Source organism: Elephas maximus, chromosome 16 (genome assembly GCF_024166365.1).
Source record: "Elephas maximus indicus isolate mEleMax1 chromosome 16, mEleMax1 primary haplotype, whole genome shotgun sequence".
NCBI lineage: Eukaryota > Metazoa > Chordata > Mammalia > Proboscidea > Elephantidae > Elephas > Elephas maximus.
The window spans coordinates 48,382,072-48,393,741 of NC_064834.1; the positions used below are offsets into that span (position 1 = coordinate 48,382,072).

General features: G+C 40.2%; 1 protein-coding gene across 1 annotated transcript in view; it reads right to left on the minus strand.

Moving 5' to 3' along the window:
- The window catches only part of TM9SF3 (transmembrane 9 superfamily member 3), a 60,767-nt gene extending 49,097 nt beyond the window's left edge, over positions 1–11,670 (minus strand). Inside the window, exons 1-2 of the mRNA XM_049854972.1 lie at positions 11,473–11,670; positions 1,212–1,407 (exon numbers count right to left, since the gene is read on the minus strand). Of these exons, the coding sequence (XP_049710929.1) occupies positions 1,212–1,407; positions 11,473–11,568 (292 nt within the window). The 5' untranslated portion in view covers positions 11,569–11,670. The remainder of the gene's footprint in view (positions 1–1,211; positions 1,408–11,472) is intronic.

Here is an 11,670-nt window from a genome sequence, read left to right on the forward strand (position 1 = left end):
ATAATATTTAACTAAATCAAAGTTAAAGTGACATTACCTTTTAGATATCTTGTTTCACACCCACCCAACTTGCTAAAAATACCAGAAGTCAGTTACTATTCATTTTACACCTGAAGACAATGAAGTCGTAATTGTAGTAAATGACTTTACTAAAATCAGTACAGTAAAAGAAATGGGATTAAAATTCAAAACTCCTGATTACAAGATCTAGGCTCTATTCAAAATCAAGGCACCTCATCAAAGATCCTGCAGAAATTCAATTAATCAAGCTTCTCCCTACCAGGTTAAAAATGCCTGTGCAGGAAACACATTCACTGACAAACTTCGAAAAGTGAAAAAAAAGTATAAACACGCTTAATGAACCTGATAAAATAGATACTTGCATAATAAACAGAATTTTTTCCCAAGTTTAACAAGTCTTTGACTTAAAATTTAAAACCGTACCATGCTACAAGTATTAAGAGGGTAAATTAACACACTGATAAATACATGGTGAGCCAATGGTACAAGTTTGAATCTGAGGCTCTGCACAAACTTTTTAAGTATCCATACATCCATTACAGCCTGGCACCTCCAGAAATTACTTCACTATGAATCTTTGTGGGCCTTACCTAGCCATATATATCCAAGTACTAGAGGGTTTAACAGAAAACATGTTCCAGAAAGAAATATGTTAGGGAGGTATAATTTTATTGACAATTATTTTGTTATCTTACAAATAGTCAAAATAAACCTTTGTTAGTTACTAATGTATTCTTCTGAAAGTAATACCCTTAACTCACAGATTACAACTGTTTTAGAATCTAGGGCAGTGGTTTTCAACTGTGGCCAATCTGTAATGTCTGGAGAGATATTCTGGAAACCCTGGTGGCACAGCGCTAAGAGCCATGTCTGCTACCCAAAAGGTCAGCAGTCTGAATCCACTAGGCGCTTCCTGGAAACTCTATGGGACAGTTCTGCTCTGTCCTATAGAGTCCCTATGAGTTGGAATCAACTCGACGGTAACAGTTTGGTTTTGGGGGTTTTTTTGGAGACATTTTTGGTTGTCACAACTGGTATCTACTGGGTAGAGTCCAGGGATGTTGCTGTACATCCTAGAATGTAGAGAGAGCCCCCCACAACAAAGAATTATCTAGCCCCAAATGTTAATTGTGTTGAGGCTGAGAAACCTTGGTCTAGAATCCATTTAAGGACTGCTAAGGTTTACTTACCCTTGAATTTAATATCCAGACCACTAAACTCCAACTCAACTCCTTGAAGTGCTTCTCCCAGAGTTTCATGGTAATGACTGATACTCTTTTTTGACCCCACACAAAATGGAAGTGAAAAGTATTTATACGTCTCTTGTCGGTTATGGTAGGGCCCAACAGTATTCATCCATAAGACAACTTCCTCTTTATCTTGATACTGAAACAAACAAAAAAATATATATAAGAATAGGTTAAAAAAAAAAAAGAATTCAAATTAAGGGAATAGTTATTTGTTCTAAACGAAAGTGTCTGTACTATCTCTGGGAAGCTATAAAATAAAATGTTGGAAGCCTTCTTTAATCTGGTGATCAATATCCACATTAAAAATTAAACTGTGAATTTTAAAAGTATATCCTCTGATTGTGGCCTTAGGCAGATTGATCTTTCCCAAACTGACAAAGGTTTTATGGAAGACTGAATTTAAACAAAGTCTGATATGCTCATAAGAGGATGTTTAGAATTAATATTTATACTATGCTAAATCTAGAACTGATGATGTAAACTGATGAAGATCAAAGACCACAGCCTTCAGTACGGATTGCACCTCAACATAAAGAAAACAAAAACCCTCACAACTGGACCAATAAGCAATATCATGATAAATGGAGAAAAGACTGAAGTTGTCAAGGATTTCATTTTACTTGGATCCACAATCAACAGCCATGGAAGCAGCAGTCAAGAAACCGAAAGATGCATTGCATTGGGCAAATCTGCCGCAAAAAACCTCTTTAAACTGCTGAAAAGCAAAGATGTCACCATGAAGACTGAAGTGCCCCTGACCCAAGCCATGGTGTTTTCAATCGCCTCATATGCATGCAAAAGCTGGACAACAAATAAGGAGGACTGAAGAATCGACGCCTTTGAATTGTGACGTTGGCGAAGAATACTGAATATACACTGGACTGCCAAAAAAAACGAACAAACCTGTCTTGGAAGAAGTACAACCAGATGCTCCTTAGAAGCAAGAATGGCGAGACTCTATCTCACATACTTTGGACATGTTATCAGGAGGGATCAGTCCCTGGAGAAGGCCATAATGCTTGGTAAAGTAGAGGGCCAGCGACAAAGAGAAAGACCCTCAACAAGATGGACTCACATAGTGACTGCAACAACCGACTCAAGCATAACAATGGTTGTGAAGATGACGCAGGACTGGGCAGTGTTTCGTTCTGTTGTACATAGGGTCGCCAGGAGTTGGAACCTGCTCAACAGCACCTAACAACAACAACAAACCTAGAACCAACAAGAAGGAAGCAAAAACAACAGATTATCCAGAACTCATTGTAATCATTAGAAACTCCAATAAGCCAATGTTGCCAAGCAAAACAAAACGATAAAATTTCATCTCCTTTCTAGTCTTTTGAACAGCCCTGGTCCAAGTACCAAACAGGAGAGAAATAAACAAGAGAAAGAAAAAAGCATACTATGAAAATCTCCAGTTCATTCAAGCCAATCTTCTATCTTCCCCTTCATCAGCCTAAAAGAAATGTATCAATGTGCACAGCTTTTTAATAAAAATTATGGCTCTACTCATGTGTGAATACTACATAGCTAAATCCAAAGTGTGATCCAATGATTTTGGGTAAAAGGCTTCACCTCTTCAAGGTACAACTGGGGGAATCTGCCAAAGATTTCTAAAATCCTGTAAGAATTTCAATGATTCTATGAAAAGTAATTACCTGGGTAAACTAGTTATTCTAATTAGCAACATAAACTAAAGACAATGTAGTACGCATTTAAGTTTTTTTAAGCATAGAAGTCAGTAAATTCACTGAACAACTATTTACTGAGTGCCTACCATGAGTCAACAACTGTGTTTGTAACTGAGGGTACAGCTTTGAACAAGACAGACATGTTCTCTTCCCTACTGGAGCATAGAGTCTAAGGAGAAGATGGACACTGAACAAGCAATTACAATAATGTAGGGTTCTATGGAGCACATACAGAAAGCTATCCTACCAAATATCCTTCTTTCCAGTCCTCCCTTTCAACCAAAATCCAACATCTCCAAAGTCAAATTAATTACACTCAAATCTATTCCTCCTCCACCCCCACTCTGTTTTTCTAACGGTACTACCATTTTCTCAGACGTAGAGATTCAAATCCCAAATCACCCCTGCATTCCAGAGAACTAAATGCTGATTCGTTTGCCCTTACCCGAAGCATCTGCTTGTTCCTTTTAATTCACACAACCACCACCCTAAGACTTAGATACAGTCACCTCATCTTCAAATGCAATAAATGTCCCAACGTTCATATAAGACATCATTTAGGTCATCAAGGAAATAAACTATCTGATTTTTTAACAAGAGGCATGTACCAAGCACTGTATTCGGTATTAAGGATATAGATTGATAAAATACTATCCTTCCCTTTAAGAAGTGGAGTCAGACAGGTAAATGATTAACAATAAAGAAATTAACGCTACAATCCGTGTAATAAAGGGATACTATAGCAACAATAAATGAATGATTAATTCTGCTTTGGCAGAGATGTGCCAGGATGAATAACAATAGAAAAAAATCATAAACTGTTCAGAAAAGCAACTAGATTATCTTCACATATGAAGAAATGAATCAAAGGTCCGAAAGCTGATACAGACACATATACCCATTCATAACTGTTCTTTTTATTCTTTGGGTTGACAAATATATGCAGGCCACTACTCTTCCAACCAATACCTACAGATGCACAGCGCTAATCAATCAAAGCACTTCCTTTCTGCTTAACCTAGATATAGCCTCAAAATTCTCAAAACTAGCCACTACCAACTGACCGGAGTTGGTATTAGCATTGAAACCCGTTCACCATTTCTGCCTAGGCGGAAGGCTGTCTGCATAGCGTAATGTACACAACCGGTATTTAATATGATGAGAAAACAATGAATAAACGCTGAAACACGGTTTATCAGCAACTTAGTAAAAGAAGTTTGAAGTATGTGAACTGACTGACTGCAATAGTACTCTTTCAGAAAAATGAGAAAGGGAAGAAACAAAATGCATCCAGATAAGACTAGAACATTGACAAAAAGGGCTTATTAATGAGGACTTTGCCATTAATCTGGAAACCCTGGTGGCGTAGTGGTTAAGTGCTACAGCTGCTAACCAAAAGGTCATCAATATGAATCCGCCAGGCGCTCCTTGGAAACTATGGGGCAGTTCTACTCTATCCTATAGGGTCGCTATAAGTCGGAATCGACTCGACGGCACTGGGTTTGGTTTGGTTTTTGGTTTTGCCATTAATCCTGCTGAGACAGTCTACCGAAATGTTTTATTTGTAACTCATGAACATGAGCACAAAACCATTTTTCTATAAATCCTAATACATATATTCCTCTAAAAATAGACAAAAATTTGTACATATTAAAATATGACATTCATTTATTCTACATAAACTGAAACATAGGACTAAATTAAATAATAATAAAATAGCATGCGCTAAGCCAGACACACTGAAGTTACTCAGTTTAAACACTCACTTTAAGGGGCTGGCAGAGTTGTGATGCCATGATGCAAACTGTACTGTAACAAATTTACACTATTTTATAGGCTAAGATTCCTTCTAAGAACAGTACTGAAATAATCATTAGAAATACACAGACAGCAAAAGAGAAAGTTCAGAGTGAAGATTAAGGCAATGATAATGTCTCTTTTCTTGTAAACTGCTCGTTATACAGACCATGGCAAATATAATGACTTGACCCCTAAACAGAGCGACACTTAAAATGTTTACTTTGCATTGCAGTCTGTGATTATCCCTGAGAATAAGCACCCAAGACAAGGTCAAGACGAACTCTTTCTCAAGTGAGAGAATGTGTTTTAAAATATCTTGAAATCAGAAAATACCAAAAGGAAGGCTTCGAACAACTTTTTCAGGAGAAATAACATTTCACTTCCATAAAAATGCTGACAAAGTCCCTGAGTAAAGCTGGGGAAGTTGAGCACCCCTCTTCTATGGGAAGAGAGTGCCAGGTAAGGTTCTTTTCTCCACCAATCTACTACTTAGAGACCCTTGGCTGAAAGGCTAATCTACTTCACTTTCAAAACATTCCAGGAAATCCTAAAACCAAACCAAACCAGTTGCTGTCTAGTGGATTCAGACTCATGGAGACCCCATGTGTTGCAAAGCAGAACTGCGCTCCATAGGGCTTCCAAGGCTGCGACCTTTCACAGGCAGATTGCCAGGCCTTTCTTCTGAGGCACTTCTGGGTGGGTTCGAGCCATTGACCTTTTGGTTAGTGGTCGAACACTTAACCATATGCGCCATGCAGCAAGCTCTCTTAAAATATTTTCCCTAGAAAAACTTCGAGTCGGCCAATGACACTTACTGAGAAAGTTGTTTTCTAACTTAGCCGCATTTTAACCATAAGAGAGGGGAAAAGGCAAGGAAGCACAGTAGTGGATCAGGGGATACCTAAGCATGGCAGTAATTTCTTCCATCAGAAGCTTCCCCTGGAAAGCGGCCAAATGAGAGGAGGCTTATTCAGGCTACCTGTATTCTTCATTTTCCCATTTTCCAACTCTCAGAAGTTTCCCTGTTATACTGCCAAAATGGTTTATAACACTGTCTTCCTTTCCATTCTTGCTCATTTCTTATGCCACCCCCACAACCTGTAATGCTCCCCTTCTCTCCACCTAGCCAAATTCTACTTATTCTTCAAAACCGCTCAAATCTTCCTTTCTATGTGACACCTTCCCTGACCAACCCCTAACGTGGCATGATTTTACCATCTTTTGTAATATTAACATTAGCTAACATTTAATAAGCACAACTGTCAGGCCTTTATATGAACATTTAGTCCTCACAAAAGTCTACGAGATTAAAAAACCAAACCAAACCTGTTGCTGTCGAGTTGATTTCTACTCATAGCGACCCTACAGGACAGAGTAGAACTGCCACCCCCCCCCCCCGCCCATTTTACAGATTAAGAAAACGAATCAAAAGAACAGAGAAGTTAAATAATCTGTCTAAGATCATGTAACTAGTCAGTATTGAATTTACAAATTTAGGACTACACTTTTGCTAACCTCTAGTTGGCTTCATGTCATTGGAGGCTTATGTGTTGCTGTGATGCTGAACCAGGTTTCGGAAGAGTTTCCAGAAGAAGACAGACTAAAAAGAAAGGCCTGGCAATCAACTTCTGAAAATCAGCCAATGAAAACCTTATAAATCCTAAAGGCCCAATCCACAACCATTCATGAACCAGGCAGCATTTCATTCCATTGTGCATGAGGTCGCCAGGAGTCAGGGGCCAACTCGATGGCAGCTAATACCAACAAAGTCAGCTTCATTAACAAAAGAGCAAAAACTAAATCAAGAAAATACAAAAAAAATGCAACTGCACAAAGCAGCTAAAAAGGGTACTAAATACCAAACAACTTTTCCATTTGTGCCTTTAGTCTGCCCTAAGAACAAAACCTTCCTAAGAAGCTACTTGTGCTCTACTCGCAAGAGCAATGACCTTTCTTCTCAAGAAGCCTCCGGTGTTAGATCTCTCTTATTTAAGTATTCTGTATATGGGCCGGGAAAGGAGGAATACAAGTTTTCCCCCTTGGCAACGGTCATGAATTAGCTCTTCTCAGGAGGCACGCTTCAGGGGGTAACGTTACCGACATACTCATATTAAATCTGAATAAAGAAATCAGAACTGACATAGCCAAACAAAGGACTAGAGGGCTCAGAATAAGCACCCAAAGGTCATCTTTCATTTTCACGGGGAGGGGGAGAGATACCTATTTACTTTAAAATATATATCAAAAACAGCAAAATTCAGCTCTGAAAATATTTTAGAAATCATAATTTCAATGCCTTTTAATTATTTATTTAAAACACATATTATATTTCCAGAATTCTCATGTACAAATACATTATAAGTCTATTTTTAGATACTGTCTAGAGATAACTACTCTATCTCAAAATAACTTTGTACCTGAATAAACTTTTAGCCTGCCACAGAGTATACCTGCAAACAAGACAGGGAATTTTATGGCATTTCCTAAAAACCAGATCTATATTAGAGCACTCAGAAGTTCCCTTATAATAAAGTTTATTCTCTTTATAAACCTTCAAGTAAGTTTTAAGAGTTTTTTTTTTTATACTCCTAACAGAGACAAAGGCAAAAAAACAAAAAAGCTGCCATTTGGCAAAGTAAAGCAAACAAAAATATTTCTGAAGTCACTCAGTGGTGTAATAAAAACAAAGTATTCACAGCAGAGGCTGAGAGCAGGCTAGGCATAGATTGGGTCTTTAGACATTAGAAGTTCCAAAGATACCACAGGTACAACTCACAAATGAATCTTAACAACCCTCCCCAAGACTCGCACACATCTTAAACAAGCAACGGTCTGGGTTTGTTCACTGTGCTTAAGCTTTCACACTTCCAGCACTGCATATTCTTATTCCTCAAGTCACTCGACAAAACCAAAAACCCAAACCCACTGCCGTCGACTCCATTCTGACTCATAGCAACCCTATAAGCACTGATTAAATAGCACTTGTGCCAAGCACAGCATCTGGGTATGTGGGAGAACAACAAAAAAAGTTGACTTTGTGAGCTTGTGGGGGAAACCATGCATAAAGATTCAAGGTTACAGTGTAAGCCATAAAATGCTTTCAGATTCCTGTGCCCTTGATCATTGTTTTGACACTGACATCTTTATACAGTATTACTGTAGAAACTGTATGTACAAGATGGGTAGAAAAAGGAAAAACTAAGGATCAGGAAACTCACATTCTCTCTGGGGCCTTGGGCCAGTCACTGAGCCTCTGCTGGCCATTAAAAAAATGACAGGGTTAAATTAAAATTTCCAGTTCTAAAACTCTGATTCTCAATCTGAAATAGTTTTTAATGCAGTTTTTTGGGATTTTAGTAGATGTGATAATCTAACACTACATGCTTCCACGTACTTCCAGTTTCAGAAAACCAAGTAAGTTAAACCACACCCTAAACACCTCTCATTTTAGAGCGCCCTTTTTATGACCCTTCAATCACCTATTAAGAGTCCTTCTTTCATGAAAGTATTCCTTCATTATTTTTCCAACAATACGTCCTATAACCCACATATGATTCAACTTACAAAAATTGACAGGAACACATCTCTATATATCCTAAATGTGTATATATTCTAGAAGTCCACATCACTCTTCTGAGAATTGTAAGAGCTTTGGATAAACAAAAATCACGTTAAAAATTACCCCACGGGTCAAATGGCAAACTGAATCCTAACTCATTAGGTCAAGTAAGAGAAAGTGGAACTGCATAAGGTAGCTGCCCCTTCTCAGGACCACCTGAATAATTTGCAGGGCATAGTACAAATGAAAATGCAGAATCCCTAGTTCAAAATTATTAAGAAATTCAAGACAGCGGCAGCAGAGCAAATATACCAAGCACCGGACCGGACCCTTCTGAAAGCAGGATCCTGTGTGACTGCACAGGTTGCACGACCATGAAGTTGGCTCTATTCCTCCTTAATGCTAACTCCAACATCTCCTCAGTAACTGCCCACTATGGAGCTGGACTTAGCCAAACATTTAAGCACTTAAAAAATACTATCAATACAAAGAACTAGTCAATTTAATACCAAGTGCTTTACTGTTCTACTTCCAGGATAAAGGGCTATACAGAGCATACAGGCTGACTTACACAATGCCAGGGTTTAAATCCCACCTCTACATTTCCTACCTGGGTGGCCTCAGGTAAGTTACTTAACCTCTCTGTCCTCAGTTCCTTCATTTTAAAAAAAGGCATAATACCACCCACCTCACAGTTATTAATATATGCTTAAAATATCAGTTAACATGTCTCTAGCACATGCTAAATGCCACAAGAACTATATCAGCTATTATTTTTACCCGGAACAGTTTTCACAGAAAGTTAATCCAAAAGGCAAATTTGAGCTTCTGAAAACTGTCCTGTAACTAACAATTCAATTCCACAAGTATTTATTAAACACTTACTCTAAGCTCAGCAATCATCCCTAGGCAATTCTGTGGCCCCACCTCCTCGCCCTGCCCCAGTATCATTTGCTCTTCACTGGTTATTCCGGCCTTGTTAGTGAAAAAAGAAAAAATTCACTTGACTATCCAGCATTGTTATGCCTAATTTTCAAGAAACTTGGAAAAAGTAAAAGATTTTGGATAATATTAAAAAAAATCACCTTAATGACACCCGTAACTTATGACTTATTACTAATCTCCCTCTAACTTTTTTGCTCTTTTAATAATGGATAACCAAGTGAGAGCAGTTAAATGCAGACAGATGACTGAAATGAAATGTTATGGATTCGAGATTTTTTTTCCAGGAACCATCTATAATGCTGCATTCTCTTGTGGCAGTCCATAACAACCTTTTAACAAATATTTTATATTCAATGACTGGCACAAAAAATAAAATGTTCCCGGCAATAAAATTTCACTGAAATTGGTATTTATATTTTAAGTTTGTAAATTATTCTCAGGCCTTTGTCACTGTTGTTAGGTGCTGTCGAGTTGGTCCCAACTTACAGTGACCCTATATACAACTGAATGTAACACTGCCTGGTCCTGCGCCATCTTATGTATCTCCAATTTATGAAATTTTAATTGTTAATAATTTTCTGTATTTATAGCACTATAAAACACAAAATTAAAAAGTAAAATGCTGCTCAAGCTTGCATGCCTGTATGGCGGAACTATGATTAAGAGAGAGTTCTGACTTTTCCATGGTAACTTTTCTTGAGTGTTCAATAAACTGGAAAAATCTTAGCAACAATCCCAGTAACCAAAAGGATGCCTGCCAAAAATTCAAAAATAATCAACGACCTCAATCTATATATGGCCCCTGTACACTATATGAAACAACAATTCTTACACTGAGACAAGTTACCTGACAGAAGAAACAACAGGAAGTATTTTAATTTAACTGCTTAATCGCTTAACAAAATTATCTTAAAAAGTGACAATACAGCACAAAAACAGGTTGCAGGGTTTGGGTCTCTAAAAAATACACAGGTAAGCAGTGCGTTTGGCTGTGACTGACAGTAAAAATGGCCAAAAGTTTGAAGCTTTTTTTTTTTTTCTTTTTGCTAACATGAGAGGCCAGCTGACCTAGGGACTATCGAAAAGAATCCTTGCTCATTACAAATAAAATCTAAGTAGGGTCCATTTAGTGAATTAAGAACGACTGCTTCATTTCTTCACTTAATCAGCAATGACAGAAGACTCCCCAAATCTTTCAGATTTAGTACACAGACAACCTCTCATGCGTGACAAAACAATACGGCAACTAAACAATGGAATTAATAGCTAAAGGTATTAAGTAATTACGTACTTGTCCAGCAACCTCACAACGAACACGACTTCCCTGCCTTGCTCACATCTACCATTCTCAAAACCGAGTTACAGCCCTAAGTGGAAGTCACTTGGAGAGTCCTTAACATCCATGCTTTGATGTAAAAATGCCAATTAAATAAACCTCCAATCACTTCCAGGCCAAATGCAGAAGGGGCTGTTCCTGGTCCTTACATAAAGACGGGGAAACTCAAGACCCTTTACTGTCAGAAGTTGCCTTTGAGACCACTGGTAAGAGTGTCTCATCTGGGGGCTCGAAGAGGGTGAGGAGAAAGTTACAAGGCAGGCTTCAGAACTGGATGCGTGCAGGCTGGGTGCGTGTACACGTGTAAACTGCTCTTCACCCCCAAGTTTATTAATGCTGTTTAAACTACGCCACGGTTTTAATCCGGGTGGTGGAGCGGGGAGGGAGGCGGTGAGTACCATAAACCGGCGGATATTTCCTGGTTAGTGTACGACGGGTAATCGTGATGCATCCATCTTCTGCTGTGTCGTAGCCCCCAGGAGCCAGAGGCGCAGCCCCCTTCCCTGGAGGGCACCAGCCCGAGCCTGGCCTGCCTGCCGCCCCGACTCCCGCAGCGAAGTGAACCCCGACCCGCACCTGGCTCCTTCCTCGGCCCCCAGAGTCCCCAGACCCAGGGATAGGGCGCCATTTAGGGCCAGGTATGGGGAAGAGGCCCAGGCACTCAGAGAGCCTGCCCTGTCCTGGCAGCGCACGGAAAGGCCTCCTCCCCGCGCCCAGGGCTCCTGCTCCGCCAGGCCCAACCGGAAGAAGCCCTCGGACGGCCGCAGGGCTCGTCCGGGCCGACTGGGCTCCAGGCCGCGCCGGGCCTGCGGGGGCAGCGAGCTGGGGCAGCTGGCCGGGGGCAGCCGCGCCGGCCAGAGCGCCTCTCACCGTGTGCTCGTGCTCGTCCGCCCGGGCCCGGGGCAGCAGCAGCAGCAACAACGCAGCGGCCGCCGCCACGCCGGGAGCGCCCAGCAGCGGCCTCATCCTCCGCACTCCCACCGGCTGGGCGCCGGCCCACCGACTCCTCCGCCGCCGCTGCGGCCGATTCGCATCCACGGAGCGCGGACAGACGCACCGGGCCGGGGC